This window comes from Planococcus citri, chromosome 5 (assembly GCF_950023065.1).
Source record: "Planococcus citri chromosome 5, ihPlaCitr1.1, whole genome shotgun sequence".
Classification (NCBI taxonomy): domain Eukaryota; kingdom Metazoa; phylum Arthropoda; class Insecta; order Hemiptera; family Pseudococcidae; genus Planococcus; species Planococcus citri.
In genome coordinates this window covers 55,866,411-55,888,809 of record NC_088681.1, presented here as the reverse complement: position 1 = coordinate 55,888,809, position 22,399 = coordinate 55,866,411, and the positions used below count along the sequence as shown (strand labels likewise).

Below are 22,399 nucleotides of genomic sequence, written 5' to 3'. Positions count from 1 at the left end.
TTCCTTACAATTAGTCAAATTTTGAATATTCATATCTACTCCATACAAAGTTTACAAAATTGGGTTAGTTTAACCATCTCATTACTCATTTCCCCTCGAAAAAATTTAGAATCAGAAAATGTATTTCTTAATTAACAAAAAATACATATTTAATGTGGCCTATCATTTACCTAATTGTCATATTTCAACAGCACACTGTATACTAAATTACCCATCGAATGCCTTCAACTCAACAGCTTATGCATTTTAAACAACATTATGGTTATATCGAAGTTACCAACTAAATAAAAAATTAAAATGGAAAATTTTCCACATCGAAGGTAACGTGAAAAACTAGTTTCCTGCATGGTTGCCAGCTCCATCATACTTAATGTTTATTTTAAATAACAAATATCTCGTCATATTAAATTCTGAGGATTCCCCACGTAGGTAATATTTTTCTCCTCGTCATCTATAGCTACGCAATTAGATTCAACAACAACGATATAATTAATTAGCAACGATCTAATAAATCTACAGAATGATTTCTTTTTCCATGGAAAATCATTCACTTGTGTCAAATGTTAGTACTTATGAGTAAAATGATCCTGGCGATTATCATACAGCACGTGACAAATGAATATTATAGCTTGTGCTGGTTGAGGAATTACGCAAATTGCGTAAATGAAAGTGTGAGATGTTCCGGCCACTGAGGTAAAAATAAAATACAAAATAGCGAACCGACTTGTTGTTATTCAGAGGAATGATGGCTACAATTTGAGCATTCTTCATTGAGCAATCTGTGTTCTATTATGTCTTCAATTTGGATCTACATTCGAGTTTTTGAATTTTCATTAATATTCGTATAGATTTCTGGATCACATAATTTAAAAAAATTGTTTTAAATGAGTACCTAGTTTACAAATAAGTGGAAGAACATCTATCGAATGAGCTTTTATTCGAATTAGTTTGCAAAACGATCCACAAACATTATGCAACTATTGCAATTTTTGCACCAATGGAATTTAATAGACTACCTATGGAATATTCTGACTTCGCCCGTAGGTCATTTTACATTATTAAAAAAAAAAAAAAAAAAAAAACAGGAAAAATGTTTTGTTTTTTTTTTTTAAATCAGAAATGAAAATATATCTACTAACCTAGGTACTCTAAGATCGATCATTCGATTCGAACTGATTGTCTTACGACTTACTATTGTTGAAAAAATCCACCTGTTCTCACTTCTAATTTCTAGTGAATTTCAGTAAGTACCAAAAATAAGCACAAGAAATCAAGAAAAAAGAGAAAATGATAAACTCATATTCCCTCAGAAAAACTGGTCAATAAATATAGCCACTACCTACGGATTCTTTCGAACAGATTAAAGCCATACAAGTGGGAAAAAAAATGAAAAACTATACGTATAAAATGCAGAACTTTTCATTTCAACCGATACAACATACCTTCTTACACACATCGAGCCTTTAAATAAATACACAACAAAATGAAATAAAAATAACAATATACGAATAAAATTGAAAAATGCCCCATTAAAATATATGATATAATGCCTACGATAATCAGTCTTCACACTAAAGATCAACGGTTCACAAAGAAACAAATTTCACAGTAGAATTAATTATCATATACCAATTAATTAAGTAACTCATACCCCAAACTATGGCTCTGGTAGGTTGTGGATATACACGAATAGCATAAACATAAGTATAAATAAATCTCAATAACGTATACAGCCGGAATAAATTAATGGCAACCCATGGTACCGGATCTGTCAACATGTACATTAGTGCAGCGAATAAGAACATTGGTATGTTTTCGATATCGTTTCTATGAGCTCTGTATAGAAAAAAAACATTACGTTTAAATTAATTAACGTCTCTAACTGTAAATTCATAATCCATGCAGGTAGGTATGATACAAATAAATCGATAAAATTGATGTTCTTTATAATACCTTCTTATTCTTTCGATATCTTCGTCATCGTAACCGACTCGCGAACCTCTCAGGAGAGCATCTTCTGAGCTGATGAACACCTATAATCACACATTCAGGTATATTCTTCCCTCGACGTAGAATTATGAAAAAAATAATACAGTATTTAGGCAAAACTTACTCGTTTTTTGAATCTCCATCTAGCAGTAAGTGGTGACATTATCATCGTTTTGCCTACTAAAATAGAAGCGTAAAATAGAAAGGATTTGAATACCATTTCGTTTATATCCAACGTGATCAACATGACTGCGGAATTATTATAAAAAACTAGCTATTTCACCGAAAATTAAACGTAAAAAATGAACGATAATCGTAAAATATTTCAAGAACACCGGTGTGTTTCAGGACTCAACTGTGCTGTGTTTTTCAACGAAAAATAATAAAGTGTTTGTAATCTCCAGTGTTGACTTGGCGAAAATACTAAATTCATGATACGTAACGTGATTCCATAATTTTTATGGTTCACCATAGAATTTTCAAGATATTTCGAGTAGGTACTGCAAGTTGAAAAATTATTTCATCATTTTCTACTGATACGAGCTGCCTAATTGGTCTTTTTGCTGATATTTGCACGAGTTTTTATCTCATTTCAATGAAGCATTACCTCGCGATTTTTTAAAATAGGTAAGCTGAAAAAAAATCGCGTGTATTCCGCGTATTTTCGGAACTAGGATTAATTACATATTATGAATTTTTATCGTCTTGAAGGCCAGAGTTGTCTCTCATTAAAATTTATGAATAGAATATACCCAACTGGTTCATCCGTTCAATTACCGGTATCTAAAATAATGTTGAGCATATCATTAAATACAAAATAGAGACAATGCAAGAAAAATTAAGCTAAATGTTATTGTCATTTACGTCATTGCAGTTTTTATTATATTTTTTAAAATATCGAAAAATTATGCATCTACGAACGGAGTAGGTAAATTGATTGTTTCTAAGAATTACTCAAGAAGTCAAAACCATCAAGAGTGATGGGTTATGCTATTGAGATTGAACATTTATCACATATACAAGTAGTTGGTTGGTATCGTGATACAATTTTGTGTTTCACACTCTTTCTACGTAATGTAATCTATCTGAAATTGGATCTAGGATAGATAGAAATGATAGAATGATACGAAACACTGCGCATAGTTTTAATTAAGACGTAAAACAATTGCCAAAATATGATAATTTAGTAGATAGGTACTCAAAAAAATAAGATCTCAACTCTCAAGATCAGAATGATCTCATCTCAATTCTTTACAGGGGTTGAAACTGATTGAAAATTGATTTTTGGTTTTTGGTTTGGTTTCAGTTTTCAGCTTTTGATAATTGGTTTTTTGGTTTTTGGTTTTGTTCACTTTTTATATTTGGTTTTCGAGTTTTTGGTTTCAGTTTTTCCATACTTGTATTTGGTTTTTCGAGTTTTTGGTTTTAGTTTTCAGTTTTTTTTTTGTTTTTTTTTTTTTTCTTACCAAGGCATTATGCTGCTGAATTCTGGGAAGTTTAGTATTAGTATTAGACATTAGTATAATAGTATAATTGATTAATTGTATTCGTTTCTAAATACATAGAAACGAATACAAGCACGTTTATTAGTAGAATTCTACTAATAAACATGCAAAACATTACATAAGTATAAGTACACTTGATAATACTGGCAATGAGGTGAAGTCCAATGTTTTTCAAATTTAATGCTGACGAAATAAACATTAAAATTTTTTAAAAAACAAAACTTGGATTTTTTTCATTTTGATCATTTGATGATCAATCAATTCTGCAAATAAAGAGAAAACCATTCCAAATTTATTTAGTTTTTTTTTCAATTTTCACGATCAATACCTGCAATTGCAAATCAAAACAGCAACATGAAATTCTGATTTATAATTATTTTCAATTTTAATGGCGAAAAAAATGTAAAAAAAAAAAAAAAAAAAACAGAAAAAACCAATAACCAGCAAGGATTATTTCTGGTTTTGAGTTTTGGTTCATGACTGTTTCTTATTTTATATTTGGTTTTTTGGTTAATTGTTTTGACCAAATATTTTTTATTTTTGGTTTTGAGTTTTGCACAAAACAGATTTATATTTGGTTTTTCCTTCATTTTTGGTTTTGGGGTTTTTAACAGTTTCAACCCCTGATTCTTTATTGACAGATGTACCTAAGGAAGGCATTCCCTTTTCAAGTTTTTGAACGAATATTGGTATGAATTTCGAACTACAAACTATGAAAGTGTGAAGTAATCATCTTGTCATCTTCCTCGTCATTTTTCATTGCAAAAAAATACCCGTTTTGGTCAAAATTGTACACGTTTCTGATTTTTCTCAGTATTTTTTTAAAAAATTAAAAAAAGAACGCTGTTATCATTTTCCTACAATCAGCTGTTCGGCAATGTTCGTCTACGTGACGAAATCACTATTACAACCAATCAAAATGAAGATATTTGATGATAACAGCAGTTTGGCCAACACTACGAAACAAAGTTTACCTTCCAAGAAAATTTTCCTTTTGCAAATTTATTTACGAATTTACATTTTCCCGATAAATTTTGGTAAAAAATACATTTGAATGACGTCTCGAGTAAAAATAAATTAATAATTCAACACATTTCTAATTATTCGATGCATTTTGTTCGTTAAATTTTCCAAGATGAACATTCCCTCGGTACATTTGTGTTCTCTACGACGATCTCCACTACAAATGCAAACTTTGTTATCACTTTTTTACTTTTAAAAAATTGTGACAGAAAAGTGAAAAGTGAACTTTTTGCCGAAAGTATTAAAAAGTTCGAGGGATTATTTTTATTATTAATACTAATTTTGTGTAGAATAATTCGATGAAATTGTGTCGGTAATTTTTGCTTTTATGAAATATCAGTTCTCGATTGATTAAACCATGGTAAATGTGTAAATTTTTTTGAAAAAAATTCGTGTGTGATTGTGCTCAAAACACGTGTAAAGTGCTCAAATAAACAACTATGAAGACTTTTACATCATTAGTTTAGAAAGGTAAGCTTTCTTAGAGTATCTTTATTCATCTAGAGTTATTTTTATTCATTTCCTTGCTTCAAATCATCGAATACTTCAAGACAATACTTACCTCAGCGTGGGATCTTTTATCGAAAATTTACAGAAGCCTTAGAACTTGACTGGAGCTTTATTAAAATAATACTTTCGCTTTCGAAACCGAATCGTAGTCTTTTAACGTGGGTTAAAAGCTTACAATAATATTTAATTAGAAATTCAGCGTTTGAATTTGAGACGACTTTGATGATTAATTAAAGATTGCCGGCAAAATCTCATCATACCTTCGAATCAACTAATTACATTTTTTTTTATTTTTTACAATGTCTGTAATGTCGAAAAAAAACCTATTTACGAAATAACTACGATTTCGTTTTAAAATAAATTCAATCCAGTCGAGAAGTATGTATTGGAATTTTTCTATCAAGTTTTTGACACACATTCAAATCAAATCAACGTTTTACGTCAACGAAACAGGTGTTGGTGTTTTTTTGCCACACCGAAGCAACGTAAATATTGAACTTGGTTAACGTTGATTAGTTTTACCTTATTTAAAAAAAAAAAAATAGAAAAAAATTCCACTCTTCGGAAAGTTTTCCTTAATTTTGTAATTCGTTTAGAATAATTTTTATACGAAACGTTTTATTATTCGTTGTACGTCTTCTGGCCGTCGCATCGTTGGTACTCGTATAATTTTGATTTATACTTATTTTATTCTTATAACGATGCAATTTTACTATGCTCGTCAGGTCTCTAGAACTAAATTCACGATGCACCGAATAATGTGCCAGCTTAATTTAATTTTGAAAAAAAAATCCTCTCTCTAATTGAAATTCCACTATCTATTGCCAATGTCGTCGGATTTTTCCATAATCCTGAATTTTAGCGTTGAAAAACCTCAACTGTCGTCGAGTTGAAAATGAAAATAGACATGTTGACAGGATTATCGCATCATTGCAAACAACATTTTGATGTTAAAGCCTGTCCAAGTTGGGTTTAAAATTTTATACCTCTCGTGTCAAATTTCAACCTATGGTAAGCTCTTGCGGGATACATGTGAGATTTTATCGAGCTTTTCAATTATTATCCTCGTTTCTCTCGTTTTGTACTCGTATTATTATATGTATATACTAAATGATTACAGATTATGACAATATATTGCTACGTTTTGTAATAATGTTGCAAATGAAACGACCTTCGGTGCTCATTGGCATTGATAAATATATTAGTGTATCATCATTCGCATTCGAACCCATGCAGAGAGTGCAGTTACATATTTTTTTTTAAATCGTTGTGAAGACGATCGTAAAGATGAATGTTGTACTGGGTTTGTTGTCTTCTCAGACAGACTATGAGATGAAGAAATACTCTTATGAATTGTCCTTTCTCTGCAAATAAGTTTCGTAATCGAAATGCTCGGTTTAGAGTGATTTTTGAAGAACCTCTGGCATTGGAATTGGGTTTTCGATTTTTTTTTCTATTTTTCCATTAAAAATAAAAATTTGGAAAAAACTTTGAAAACCCTAGAAAAAGAAAGAAAATTTTTGAAATTTGATCTCCCTGGTTGAAGAACTTTTTTTTTTGTTAAAAATTGAAGTGAATATAGTATTGAAAGGTATATAGAGGAGGGGGGCTGAATTCCCTCAGAAATGTTGAGAAACGGGTTTTTCTTACATTTTTGAATATTTTTACGAGTTATTGGGTTGACTTTTTTGGGCTAGCCTTATTCCATACCAACTCAAAAATGAAAAGAAGTCGGAGCTTGCGATTTAACACAATTTTTTCATTAAGTTCCCTTCAATGATCTATATAGTTTCTGTCTAAGGTGATGTGTGAAGAGGCTCAAAATTTCAACATGTTTACGATTTTTTAAAAACGAAACCATCAAACTTTGAAACACCATATTTCAAGATCGATTTTTGTAGTAAATCTGTTTAGAGGGTTTCGAAGAGATGGATTCAAGATTCAAGATCAATAATTATCAATACCTAAAAAATCTCAAAATTGAACATTCACTGCGGAAGCCCAACTTTTCCTGATGATTACGAAAGTTGAAGACTATCGTAAAAAAATTTAAAAAAATTACAGAATACACGTTTTTTAAATCTCTTTTCAAGGAACTAATTTTCAAAATAAGATCTCAGCCTTCCTGAGGGGCACGAGGGATCACAATTTTCGTCGAAATTCAAAAAAATTCAAAAAGTGAAGTGACATATCGATTGTTACTTATTCGAAGGTGCTGAGTTCGAATATTTATTCATTTTCTCGATCGGACCCCTCTGAACCTCCCTCCTTCACTCCCTTCATATCAATTGGTATTCCAAAACATGGTTAAAATTTCAAAGGGCATGTGACCCGACGTTTGTGATGTTTTCGAAGATGCTGAGTTCGAATACCTACCTATTTTTTTGTATTCGACCTCCTTGAACCTCGGGTGTGTTTGGGAAAATTCAGGGGTGTGAACGAGTGCTCAGAGATGTTCGGGTGTGTTTGGGAAAATTCAGGGGTGTGAATGCGTGCTCAGTGATTTTCGTGTGTGTTTGGGAAAATTCAGGGGTGTGAATGCGTGCTCAGAGATTTTCGGGTGTGTTTGGAAAAATTCATGGGTGTGAATGCAAGCTCAGAGATGTTCGGGTGTGTTTGGGAAAATTCATGGGTGTGAATTTGTGCTCAGTGATTTTCGTGTGTGTTTGGGAAAATTCAGGGGTGTGAATGCGTGCTCAGTGATTTTCGTGTGTGTTTGGGAAAATTCAGGGGTGTGAATGCGTGCTCAGAGATTTTTGGTTGTGTTTGGAAAAATTCAGGGGTGTGAATGCAAGCTCAGAGATGTTCGGATGTGTTTGGGAAAATTCAGGGGTGTGAATGCGTGCTCAGAGATTTTCGGGTGTGTTTAGGAAAATTCAGGGGTGTGAATGCGTGCTCAGAGATGTTCGGGTGTGTTTGGGAAAATTCAGGGGTGTGAATGCGTGTGCGTGTGTGTGTGTGCATGTATGTGTCAAAAAATGTCTGTAAACGCGATAAAAGACGAGCTAATGATGATATCTCATTGAAATTTGTAGAGATGGTCGGAAGTATGGTAAAGACGGCACAATAAGAATTTGGAGTTTGTAAGTGCCATAGATATAATTTTATGAGCCTTTAAATGCGAAAAATGAACGTAAGCAAATCCAACATTTGTCATGACTTAGTCTTTACATGGTAAACATCACACAATATGTTTCGTCTCCGCAGTAGAAACGCATAAGGCGCGGTCCGAATTAGTTACGCTTCATTTTAAAGTGATTATTTTATGAATATGCCGCATCGCCATGGCGGGCTGGGTGTTTCTCATTTTTTGCGATTTTTCAATACCTACTTTATGTTCGGAAAGTTTGTGATGCGTAACTTAGCATCAGATTTTTTTCATGATGTCCTGCTTGTTTGATACTTTGTAGCCTACTAGATCACTTCTTCTATTTTTGAATCATTAAACAAAATGGTGAACTTTGAACAATGATTCGAGGTGATTTTAATAGGGTTCCCCCATTAGTGGAGAAACCCTACAAATTTTTGTGCTTCCCATATTTTATTCTTTCTTATTTTATTTTTTTTTTGAAAATAAGTATGAATTTCTAAAAATTTTCTACCAAGTGATGATAAATTTGAGGGAAGGAGGGGAACGTCTAAACATCTGGAAATCCCGCTTTCATTCAAAAAATATAAAATTTGAGAAATTGTCTTGCTATTGTCTTTTTTTACTATTTTTTAACTAGTATGGAACTAAAATTTTAGGGCTCCCCTTTCTGAAAATATTTTGGAAGGTATTTTTGGAAAAATTGCTTGTTTTTTCATATTTTGAATCAAAAATTTTTCAATTTCCATTTTATTCTTCCCTTATTTTGGATATTTCAATTTCTTAAAATTTTCCCTCAAATGATGATAAATTCGGAAGAAAAGATCCAAACATTTGAAAATTTTGAATTGAAAAAAAATATCAAAATATTTTCTAAAGAAGTGAAAAAAAATCGATTGCAATAATATTGAACCCATCTCCCTTTCTTTTAAATATAATATGAGAAATTGTCCTGCTTTTGCCCTATTTTGTCATGCTTTTCCGTTTTTTGGACAACTTTTCGTGTTGAAAATCACATGCACGCATTTTAACATCACTATTCGCGAATGAATATTTTGAAGAACTAATCTTTTAAATCGTTTGAGACAAAATATTTTCAATCGTTCGAAAAGAAAATATTTCGAATCGTTTGAGAACGAAATATTTTTTTATAGTTCGAGAACGAATCATTCAAGTCGTTCGCGAATGAACCATAATTGAAATTTGAGTCGTTTGCGAATGAATATTTTCTGTCATTTGAGAACAAATCTTTTGAATCGTTTGAAAACGAAATATTTTGAATCGTTCGAAAAGAAAGTATTTTGAATCGTACCTACGAGAACGAATCAATTGAATAGTTCAAGAACGAATTATTGATTTGAGACGTTCGCGAATGAATATTTTGAAACATTCGAGATCAAATATTACGTATGAATCGTTCAAGGACGAAATATTTTGAATCTTTGGAGAACGACTTTTTTGAATCGTTCGAGAATGACTCCTTTAAATCGTTCGAGAACGACTCTTTTGAATCGTTCGAGAACGACTATTTTGTATCGTTCGAGAATCGTACGAGAACGTTATGAATCGTTTGCAAACGATTAATTTATTTGAATCGTTGATTTATCTATATAATGTTATTTGAGTCATTGACTGAAGTGTTGTGGGGGAAAAAATTGAAGGTGGTTTATAAACAAACGAATCACTTGCTCATTCATCCCTTTCGCAGAACTCAAAAACAAACTAAATAATATAATTTGATATTTAAGCACAATAAAAATAAATATTTATTATTAAAATATTCAATATTAAATAAAAAAATTATATAAAAAATAATTAAAATTAAATAATCCTAAATAAATAATAAGGTAATATAAAAAAAAATTAATTTAATCGTTCATAAAAAATTTTGAATCGTTCACGAACGAATTCTGTAACTGTGAAGTAATTAATCATGTCGAATCCTACTAATTCGAAGGTACAGAATTCGAATATCGATTAATTTTTTTGATACGATTCCTTAAGGTCCTCCTCCTCTCTCAACTCAACAATTTTGAGAGCGGGTATAAACTTTTCACTTTCCACTGCCTCTAAAAAAATTGTAACTAAAATTCATGAATCTAAAAATGCTCGAATTCAAATAATTTCAAATTTTAAAAAACGCATCTCAAGTCTGTTTTTCTCTTACTCTGTTCACTATTTCGAATGAACCGAGCATAGTTCTAGCTCCTGAAACTCTTTCGCCTCCATTGTGTTCTAAGATCCCTTCTCTGAGCTTCCGATCAGCAAAAAGAAACCCCCACAATTCGACAACAAAAAATTACCCAAACACGAACGCGAATAATTCATACGAAAAAAACTCCTTTGAAATTCAAAGTATGCAAGACATCGTACAATAACATCGAATAATCCGTTTAATCATGGCGAAAATTTAAATACAATTTCATCCAATCACTTTGCACACACGCAGTAAAATGAAATTCATTACCATTACTTACAACTAAGTACAAATAGGAATACAGCTTTTCGAAAAAAAAGGTAGGGTGGAAAATTCAGTCGGAATATTCAAATATTTAAATTAAAAGCCTTTCGTGTTTTCCTTTCCAAGTATCAACTTTAGGTAAGCTTCATCTTTTGATATTATTTTTTTCCATCGTGTTTTTTTTAAATTCTAATTTAACAAGCCTGTTGGAAATTTTTTCACCTCGTATGCTCGTGAAAAAGATATAACCTCAGAGTATCGTTATATTTTACGAGCCACTCGTGTATATTTCTCGAGTTGTATAAAGAATCCCTCATCATGGTGCTTTTCTTGCCTGCAAATCTACCTACTTTCGTATTATACTATTATGCCTTTGGAAAAAGAAAATGCTAATTTTATGTATTTCAGTACGATATTTTTTTAATGGTTTTAATTTCAATCTGAAAAACGAGAAATAGCCTTTCGAGTTAAATTAGCGGATCGACGAATTTGAATTATAAATGCAAGAACAAGATGTGACTGACCTTTTAAAAGGTTCGAATTGCTATATTTGGCCAGTGTACGATTTTTTCCATCGATATAGAATCGTGTAGGCGTTTTGCTAATGCTAATATTATCAAAATAAAGTTAGCGTGTTTGAAATTCATCAGCTTCATACGAATACGTACTTGGAAAAGGTCAACGAGAAATTTTTTCCTTTTTTCCCATTTCTCGATACAACGCGATATAAAAATTCGTAAACGAAAAAATGAAAATAATTTGGTTATTTTTCTATCCGAAATATCGCTCGAATATTTCAACGATGTGAAATTTGACGAGCTTTCGCATCGAGTACAGCACAACATATTACATATCTGTGTTTTTAGACACCCTCATCTCTTCCATGTGGAAAATCTTTTCCAAAGTTGATAAAATCCTGAATATACGCGGGATACGTGAATGGAATGCGGGTTCGAGTACCTAAACTGGGAACTGAGATTTCAAAAGACGTGCTTCTTTGTTACATTGTACAGTAATTTATATTGGTCAGAAATTTTCTCTATTTATATGTTCGTGTACTTTGAAAATTACTCTGTTTTTTTTATTCGCATGTACAACGAGCTGAATAAAATGGGAAACCAAATATAGCAATGTAAAAATAAATCAACACGTTATTCAGTGGCTGTGTTTTCGCAAGATGCACTAAAAAACACTGTTGTTTTATTACTCGTACGAGTATCTCTTCACTTCGATTCGAATTGATGCTTAATTAACTTTTCGACGACGCGACGGTGTGAGGCGACGAAGATGAAAAAATATTCGTGAAAAATGCGAGTTTTGCATTTTCATCGGAGTTAATTAAGTGTGTAGAAAGCAGGTTCTCACGGGTATGAAACTATCACCGAAGGACATTGCTACTGAAGTGAGACGAAGCGATAATGAAAATTTTTACCGTGATATTCGACGAATGAGTCGTTTTTGACGAACGAATATCACACGAATTTTTGGACTTTTCAGTACCTGGTTCGAAAGTTGAATCGTTAAGTTCACATCCATTGAAGCAGTACAAGTATTCGAAAACTTTGCGAGTGGAGTGAATATTCGTAGAGGCGTTGGGTCAAAAATGAATTATTTGGATCGAAAATGACGAGTGGTCTGCGAACGATTAATGTGAATCGTAGAATAATCATAATTTGACTCTAATGTTTTCAAAAATTGGTTGATGAACGAACGAATCCGTTTATAAATCGTTCGTTGTTTATTCTTTTCACTGAAAGTTTTTTCCATTTCAGTTTTTTGAATACATAGGTAGGTAGTTCACGAAATTAAAAATCTTGAGTCAGAATTCGTTCAAAAACGAATCCCTTGAATCGTTCAAGAACGAATATTTTGAATCGTTGGAGAACGAAATTTCGAATTGTTAAAGATAGTACCGCACGCCGCCACGCCGAGCCGCCGCCGCCGTCAAATAATGCGCGCCGTCGCCGCCGATGATTTTCTCAACCACGCCGGCCGCCGCCGCCGATGATTTTCTCAACCACGCCGGCCGCCGCCGCCGCCGATTTTGTGCGGCGGCGTTAATCGGCGTGGCGAATATTTTCAGTCCTTGAGTATAGAAAATTTCAATTTTGATCCACCCAGAAATGAAGTTTTCGGGGATTCAAGTACAAAAAATCTTCAAGAAAGTTTCGCCCTCGTTTTGCTCAAGCTTCAACTTTGAACTTCTGTCGTCTGATCTAATTATAGCTGTGGTAAACTGGCCTATGAGGGCCTATAATATTAAAAACCTGTCATTCAAATTCTGAAATTTTGATCTAAAAAAATAAACAAATTTCTAAAAAAACATCGTTTTTTCATCTCTCGAAATACGAATTTTTGAAAGCTTTTGGAAAATTTTTCGATTTTTCTTCTCTGCTTTATAGCGTAAAAATTCAAAAAAATTCAATCATATCAGTTAAAATGACAAAAAGACATGCTTACATTGCTTACCTAGGTATTCTACTTTTACTTTTTTCTAGAAGTAGCCAACATGAAATGTTATTTTTACAAGAATTCAAAAATGTGGTCATTAAAATAATGCAGGATAGAATCTCAAAAATTGTAATATAATATTTTCATATTCTATGGGGAGGGGGGGGGGGCAAAAATGAATGAGTGGTATTTTTTTTATAGATGACAAAAGAATTTTCCAAGGAAAGCTCTTTGAAATTTATTTCTGAAAAGTTTCAAATCCATGAAGAAAAATTGTTAGAAATGGAGAGAAAGAAAATGGCAAAAAAAACCATTCAATTTCTGCAAAATATTGATAAAATTGTTCAAAATGAAAGAAAGAAAAATAGCTTGTAAATGATTGGAAATTTATTAGTTATTCATACGTAGTTGATAAAATGGCATTTTCAAACTGACATTTTTTTCAACGCCTGCTTCATACTTTGAAGAAATAAAAATTTCCAGTAACTTTCTGAAAACTTTCTGCAGTTTCTGCAAGTTTTAAAAATATAAATTTCTGGAAATTTATCATCCTTTTTATTTTTCAACTTTCTGACATTCACCTCAGAGATAAAAAATCTCATTCCTGAAATTTTTGGGATTCTATCCTGCTTCTAAACTTCTAAAAGCACATATAAAATTTTTATGGTCATGAAATTTCCTTTTGATCCTCCTCAGGGTCCAAGAAAAAAGTAAAAATTTAAAGGTAACATTTTCATTTAAAACTTAAAAGTACAAAAAAATGGGTAATTTTTGTATTCAATTTTGCTCTCGCGCCGAGGGCGCCGCCGCCGCCGACAAATTTGAGGAGATTTAAGACGCCGCCGAAAATTGAATTTTTTGTCGGCGCGCCGCCGGCCGCCGATGAAAAATTACAAAACGCCGCCGCCTACAAAAAGCTCGTCGGCGTGCGGTACTAATTCATAATATTTCTTTATTTTCGTTCTCAAACGATTGAAATATTTCGTTCTTTAACTAGTACCGCACGCCGACGAGCTTTTTGTAGGCGGCGGCGTTTTGTAATTTTTCATCGGCGGCCGGCGGCGCGCCGACAAAAAATTCAATTTTCGGCGGCGTCTTAAATCTCCTCAAATTTGTCGGCGGCGGCGGCGCCCTCGGCGCGAGAGCAAAATTGAATACAAAAATTACCCATTTTTTTGTACTTTTAAGTTTTAAATGAAAATGTTACCTTTAAATTTTTACTTTTTTCTTGGACCCTGAGGAGGATCAAAAGGAAATTTCATGACCATAAAAATTTTATATGTGCTTTTAGAAGTTTAGAAGCAGGATAGAATCCCAAAAATTTCAGGAATGAGATTTTTTATCTCTGAGGTGAATGTCAGAAAGTTGAAAAATAAAAAGGATGATAAATTTCCAGAAATTTATATTTTTAAAACTTGCAGAAACTGCAGAAAGTTTTCAGAAAGTTACTGGAAATTTTTATTTCTTCAAAGTATGAAGCAGGCGTTGAAAAAAATGTCAGTTTGAAAATGCCATTTTATCAACTACGTATGAATAACTAATAAATTTCCAATCATTTACAAGCTATTTTTCTTTCTTTCATTTTGAACAATTTTATCAATATTTTGCAGAAATTGAATGGTTTTTTTTGCCATTTTCTTTCTCTCCATTTCTAACAATTTTTCTTCATGGATTTGAAACTTTTCAGAAATAAATTTCAAAGAGCTTTCCTTGGAAAATTCTTTTGTCATCTATAAAAAAAATACCACTCATTCATTTTTGCCCCCCCCCTCCCCATAGAATATGAAAATATTATATTACAATTTTTGAGATTCTATCCTGCATTATTTTAATGACCACATTTTTGAATTCTTGTAAAAATAACATTTCATGTTGGCTACTTCTAGAAAAAAGTAAAAGTAGAATACCTAGGTAAGCAATGTAAGCATGTCTTTTTGTCATTTTAACTGATATGATTGAATTTTTTTGAATTTTTACGCTATAAAGCAGAGAAGAAAAATCGAAAAATTTTCCAAAAGCTTTCAAAAATTCGTATTTCGAGAGATGAAAAAACGATGTTTTTTTAGAAATTTGTTTATTTTTTTAGATCAAAATTTCAGAATTTGAATGACAGGTTTTTAATATTATAGGCCCTCATAGGCCAGTTTACCACAGCTATAATTAGATCAGACGACAGAAGTTCAAAGTTGAAGCTTGAGCAAAACGAGGGCGAAACTTTCTTGAAGATTTTTTGTACTTGAATCCCCGAAAACTTCATTTCTGGGTGGATCAAAATTGAAATTTTCTATACTCAAGGACTGAAAATATTCGCCACGCCGATTAACGCCGCCGCACAAAATCGGCGGCGGCGGCGGCCGGCGTGGTTGAGAAAATCATCGGCGGCGACGGCGCGCATTATTTGACGGCGGCGGCGGCTCGGCGTGGCGGCGTGCGGTACTATTATGAATCGTTCGAGAAGGAATCATCCAAATCGTTTACAAATGAATCATTCGAATCGTTTGAGAACAAAATATTTGAGTCGTTCGCGAATTAAAATTTTGAATCTTTTGAGAACAAAATATTTTGAATCGTTAGAGATCGTTCGAGAACGAATTTTTTTAATCGTTCTTTGTTCAAGAACGAATCATTTGAGTCGTTCGCGAATGAATCATTTGAATCGTTCGAGAACGAATTATTTGAGTCGTTTGTCAATGAACATTTTGAATCGTTTGAGAACATAATATTTTGAATCGTTCAAGAACGAATCATTTGAGTCGTTCGCGAATGAATCATTTAAATCGTTCAAGAACGAATTATTTGAGTCGTTCGCGAGTGAATATTTTGCATCATTTGAGAACGAATCTTTTGAATCGTTTGAGAACGAAATATTATGAATTGTTCGAGACGGAATCATCCAAATCGTTCACGAATGAATCATCCAAATCGTTCACGAATGAATCATCCAAATCGTTTACAAATGAATCATTCGAATCGTTTGAGAACAAAATATTTTGAATCGTTAGAGATCGTTCTAGAACGAATTATTTGAGTCGTTTGTAAATAAACATTTTAAATCGTTTGAGAACAGAATATTTTGAATCGTTCGATAACGAATCATGTAAGTCGTTCGCGAATGATTAGTTTGAATCGTTTGAGAACAAAATATTTTGAATCGTTGGAGATCGTTCAAGAACGATTTTTTTTAATCGTTCAAGAACGAATCATTTGAGTCGTTCGTGAATGAATCATTTGAATCGTTCGAGAACGAAATTATTTGAGTCGTTTGTAAATAAACATTTTGAATCGTTTGAGAACATGAAATTTTGAATCATTGGAGAGCGAGATATTGTGAATCGTTCAAGAACGAATCATTTGAGTCGTTCGCGAATGAATCATCCGAATCGTTCGAGAACGAATTATTTGAGTCGTTCGTGAATAAACACTTTGAATCGTTTGAAAAAAATGATATTTTGAATTGTTCAATAACGAATCATTTAAGTCGTTCGCGAATGAATATTTTGAATCGTTCGAAATCGAAATGTTGTAAATCATTCGAGAACGAATTTTCCTAATTTTTCAAGAACGAATCATCTGAGACGTTCGCGAACAAATCATTTGAATCGTCCGACAATGAATTATCTGAGTCGTTCGCGGATGAACACTTGGAATAGTTCAAGAAAGAATTTTTCAAATCGTTCGAGAACGAATTTTTTTAATCATTCGTGAACAAATCATTTGAATCGTTCGAGAACGAATTATTTGAGTCGTTTGCGAATGAACAGTTTGAATCGTTTGAGAACAAAAAGGTGTGAATCGTTGGGGAATAAAATATTATGAATCGTTCGAGAACGAATCATTTAAGTTGTTTGCGAATGAATATTTCAAATCGTTTGTGAACGAATATTTTGAATCGTTCGAGAACGAAATACTGTGAATCGTTCGAGAACGAAATATTTTGAATCGTTCGCGAACAAATCATTTGAATCGTTCGACAACGAATCATTTGAATCGTTCGACAACGAATTATCTGAGTCGTTCGCGAATGAACACTTTGAATCGTTCAAGAACGAATCTTTCAAATCGTTTGAGAACGAATCATTTAAATCGTTCAAGAACGAATTTTTTTAATCATTTGAATCGTTCGAGAACGAATTATTTGAGTCGTTTGCGAATGAACAGTTTGAATCCTTTGAGAACAAAATAGTGTGAATCGTTGCATGGGGATCAAAATATTATGAATCGTTCGAGAACGAATCATTTAAGTTGTTCGCGAATGAATATTTCAAATCGTTTGTGAACGAATATTTTGAATCGTTCGGGAACAAAATACTGTGAATGGTTCGAGAACGAAATATTTTGAATCGTTTGCGAACGATTCATTTGGAACGTTGATTAATATAATGTAATTTGAGTCAAGCTCAGGGGGGAAAATAAAATTGTCGGTGAATTATCAGTTTATGAACAAACGAATAACTCAAATCAGTTGAATCATTCGTCCCTTTCGTAGAACTTTAAAGGATTTAATCGTTCGCGAACGAATTATCTATTTCAATTATTTCTGTAACTGTGAAGTAATTAATTATTTCGACAATTTGACCTAATATTTTTATAATGAATGGAAACTTCAGAATCGTTCGCGAACGATTTTTTCAAGAATGAATCAATTCGTCTTTATTTGAACGAAAATAATCTTACATTGTGTTTGAATTGAATTTCGAATAAAATATTTGGCTTATGTAGTCTTCAAAGTCATTCGCGAATGATTCGCTTGTGAAAAAAGTTCTGAATGATCTTCTGTCGTTGAATAGGTATATTCTACTTATACAGTACGATTCGATTCGAAAATCAGTCCCCAAAGTATTCTGTATTCATCTGCATAATATTTTTTATTGATTCGTCAATTACAGTAAAGTGTTGAAGTGACGAAAAGTTGAGTTTATCTAAATCGCATATTTTTTGGGATCATCTGCTCTAATACTTATTTGAAAAAAAAACACGATCTTGATGGCGAGAAAAGTTAAAGTTTCTCAAACACAAACATTTTAAACCGAGAAGTAAATTCTTTATTATTAAAAAATAAGCAAAAGAAAACTCATAGAAAACTCAAATTCCAAAACAAGTAGGTAGTACCTACAACTTTCCAAAAGAATAAAAGAATGAAAAACAAAGTATAATTTTCTCCTCTTTTCCGTTTAGCTCCTTAATTATAATTTTCCCGTCGCGAGAGTGTAAAATGGGACAAGAAAAATAAATAATTACTTTCATCTTGTCTTATTTGCTTCGAGAAAAGTTTGCTTATACTCGCTGAATTCTTTTCCGCGGAGTTCATCTTTCAAAATTATTTGTATTTTATCGAAATATGTATTTTCCCAATTAAAATATGAACTTACTAAAAAAGAAAAAATTCTTGAAATGCGCGAAGCGAAAGATTTGAAGTCGTTTGTCACTAAGGTTATTCAAGTTTGTACGTAGGTGTTGAATTTCATCACCTACAGCTCTTTTTATCGTAATATTTTAATTACTGTGGAATTCAAGTATTCGCTGGAGGCTCCAAAAAAACCTGGAAATCTCTACCGATCGATTCGAAAGGTCAAATACTCGACAAATTTCTTCGTAGATTTTTCAATTCTCATCTTTACGAATTTTGTTTACTTTTCAAAGTTCACCTTCTGCTCATCCTCATGGTCGAAATTTGATTGAAACTTTTATTTTTTCTGTATGTGCTCATCTGATTTTTTTTTCAATTTGTTCCCTCATATTTTCCAGACCTCCCATTATGGTAAATTCTAGCTTCAAAGATTCTCAAATTGAAATTTCATAATATTTGATAATTTCACTGTCTTATTAAAATGTAAGAAAAAATACCAAATGTCTCGACAGTCGAGGATTCCTTTGAATCATCAATTTTCACTCTCACAGCTCCTTTGGCGAATTTCACCTTGACTGATGTAATGCAAGAGCAACGACGATGACGACGACGATGTGTCCAATATTGTATTAAATTTCGTATTTTTTAACCCGATAAAGCAAAAGCTCGGGTACGCTTTTAAGTTCATCATTCTTTATACGTGCGCTGGCGCTGCACGCAGAAAGCGATAAAATCTAATTTCAAGCCGGTGAGTTTCGAATTACATTAAGGCTTTAATTTCACTGCATAATATAAAGCTGCCGGAAAGCGTATACGATACGTCTTTAAAACGTATTAATTAAATTGCTATACAGCTTTATATTCTATGATATAGGTACCTTAGAGTTTCTCAAATAGCACAAAAGCTAGGGAAAGTGCGACCGAATGAAAACTCAAACCAGGCTCAATGCCAAACCATAATGAAGGGATGTAACCGACCTTGGGGCGGGCTATGCATGTAACTAAGAAATTTTCTGTACGATAATCAGCATTTATATGTATAGGAAACCGAGTTTTTCGTTGTAATAAATTTTTCATGTTTGTCGTTTCGTCGTTCAGATTCGATATTATTGTGTTGTTTCGATGATAACCTTGGTCTTGTATAAGTTGTAAAGTATAAAAGGGAAAGAAAGAAAGAAAGAGAAAAAAAGACTAGCATAACCGTGTAAATCACTTCGTTCGTCTTTTTAAGTTTTCCATATTGCTACTGTAAAGGTTAAAATGATATATTTGTGACGAAGTCGAGACAGGTCGAAATAATGTCGTTTATGATAGCGCTAAGTTTTTATTACTCCCGTCAGGATAATATCTAGTAAATATATGTTTCGACCGGCGACGCGGCTTCAGCTTGTGGGCTTGAATAACTCAGCTCCATTTGTGTATACAGGGTGTTGCAAAAAACAGAAGCTGAAATTACGAATAGCACTAATAGAGAAACTTTTTGAATACACTCTTTTTGATTTGAGCGAAATCAAGCTACTTATATCGAAAAAAGGGTGTTCTAAAACTTTACTATAAAAATTTCAGATCCTAAAGTTCATTTTTGAATTTTTGGAAAATTTTTGAAAATTTTTAAAAAATTCAAAAAAGCTGATATAAGGGTGATTTTTATGGTTTTTCATGTAATGTAAATTTTTTTGAGTAAATTGAATCAATTTAAATAATTCCTTCTATTGAACTCCCACACATCAAGGACAACTAGTTTTGAACCATTCTGGAGCCTCCAGCGAGTTTTCAGTTTTTTCCAGAAAATTCCAATTGCTCAGGAGGGGCCAAAAATCAACTTCCAAAACGATCAGAAGGGTGCCCAATAACTCAATTAGCCCCGACCAATGGTATAGGTTCTCAAGTTCATTTTTGGCCCCTCCAGAGCGATTCAAAATTTTTGGAGAAAGTTTAGAAATCGCTAGAGGCTCTAGAATAGCTGAAAATTTTAAAAATTGAAAAAATTGAAAAAAATTTTCCCCTTATTCTGCAATTTGGCAAGACACCAAAAACAATCTAATATTTCACTTCACTTCAGTTTTCTTCAAACTTTTAAGAAAAAAAACGAAGGTAGAAAAATTGACTTCTCACAAGAAATTTTTGATTGAACTGGCACTCTCTGATTTGAATGGAACCGAGCTAGGTCAAAAGGGCACGTCTTAAACCCTCCGGAATCAATATTTTAGATGCTGAAGTTCATTTTTGAATTTTTGAAAAATTATTGAACATTTTATTAGGTAAGTAGGTACCTTATTTTTAAAAACATGCTTTAAGGGCAATTTTTCAACTAATGAAATATGAATTCTTTTGAGCAAAGTGAACCAATGTGAATGATTCCTTCAATTCAACTGCCACACATCAACAACTACACAGGTTTTGGGCTATTCTGGAGCCTCCAGCAGGTGTTCAAATTTCTCCAGAAAATTCAAATTGCACTGGAAGGGCCAAAAATGAATTTTTAAAACAATCGAGAAGATGACCAATGAGCGTCTACTAAAGTTATTGGTTCTACAGTTCATTTTTGGACCCTACAGAGCGATTTAAAATAATTTTTGGAGAAATTTGACTATGCATTGAGGAATTTCTGGACACTCCAGAATTGCTCAAAACTGGCAGTTTTTTGGGCGGGGAGGAGGGGGGGGGGGTTGAGAGTTGAATTGGAGAAACTATTCACCTTGGTTCACTCTGTTCAAAAAAAATTTATCTATGTTTTATGAAAAAGTTTTAAAATTGCCTTTGAAACAGCAGTTTTGAATTTTTTAAATTTTCAAAAATTAGTCAAAAATCCAAAAATGGATTTTAGGACCTGAAATTTTAGTTCCCAGGATTTTAGGACATGCTCTCTCAATCTTGTTTGGTTTGTTGTATTTTTCAAATTTTTTTTGAAAAGTCTGTTATAGAAAAATTGACTTAAAAAATGTCAGAAATGTAACCAAATTGACTAAAAAAAATGCAGTTTTTTTTATGTAAAACCTCAATTTTTCAAAATTTAAAATTATTCACCATTCTTGATTTTTTTGACGTTTGTTGCCAGTCGAACAATTGGGAACATTTGCCAAGAAGAAGTTTTTTTTGCATGTTTCGTCAGTTTTTGACCAAAGTTCAATGAATTGGAACACGAATAAAATCAAAATTTCATTGCAGATCTCTTGTTGATTCCATTTGACCAATGACCATCTTAATATTTTGCTCTCGAGATATTTCAAAAAATAATTTACCTATCTGAAAAAAAACATAAAGATCTTAGGGAAGTCTGAACGAGTTGGAGCAATACGATTAGAACACGAGTTTTCCTGCTATGAATCAAAATTGTTTGAAAAATTTTAATTTTTTACCATTTTTTTCTCTATTAATTTTTGGAAAATTTTTGAAAATTTTAAAAATTCAAAAAACTGTTTTAATGGGCGATTTTTGAGTTTTTTCATGAAATGCACATTGAATGTTTTTAAAGAAAGTAAACCCATGTAAATAATTCCTTTAACTCCCACACATCTACGATTACTAGTTTTCGGCCATTCTGGAGGCTCCAGCAAGTTTTCAATCTTTTCCAGAAAATTCAAATCACTCTGGAGAGGCTCACAATGAATTTCTGAAATAGCCAAGAAGGTGTCCAATAAGCGCTGACTGGAGTTATAAGTCCTAAAATTCATTTTTGGCCTCTCCTGAGGTATTTGAAATTCCTGGAAAAATTTGAAAACTTGTAGGAGGCTCCCAAAATGTCCGATTTTGATTGTTTTTGAGACGGATGGATTGTATTTTGTAGACAGAGACACATTAGACAATATTTTGTTGAAAAAATCGTTCGTTCATGTCCTTTCTTTGAGGATTTGGCTTTTTACATTTTCTCAAATCTACAATTTGGTCAAAAATTCATTTTTGAACTTCCACTTCTGGAATTTTGCGATAGCCACATAAAATATCCTATATGGTGTCCAATAAGCATTGACCAAAGTTGTAGGCTCCAAAGCTCGTTTTTGACCCTTCCAAAGCAATTTATTCCT

The 22,399-nt window shown here is 32.5% G+C and overlaps 2 protein-coding genes across 2 annotated transcripts in view; one reads left to right on the top strand and one right to left on the bottom strand.

Moving 5' to 3' along the window:
• Positions 1–1,403: 1,403 nt before the first annotated feature.
• On the bottom strand, positions 1,404–2,584 carry LOC135846800 (microsomal glutathione S-transferase 1-like). Its single transcript, XM_065366082.1, has 3 exons — positions 2,114–2,584; positions 1,954–2,033; positions 1,404–1,836 (listed from the first exon to the last, which is right to left on the bottom strand). Exons 1-3 carry the CDS (start codon positions 2,234–2,236, stop codon positions 1,587–1,589), a joined length of 453 nt encoding a protein of 150 aa, XP_065222154.1. The 5' UTR covers positions 2,237–2,584; the 3' UTR covers positions 1,404–1,586.
• A 2,104-nt stretch (positions 2,585–4,688) lies between these two features.
• LOC135847171 (uncharacterized) overlaps positions 4,689–22,399 on the top strand; it is a 354,358-nt gene continuing 336,647 nt past the window's right edge. Inside the window, exon 1 of the mRNA XM_065366607.1 lies at positions 4,689–4,988. The gene's annotated coding sequence lies outside the window, so the exon portion shown is untranslated. The remainder of the gene's footprint in view (positions 4,989–22,399) is intronic.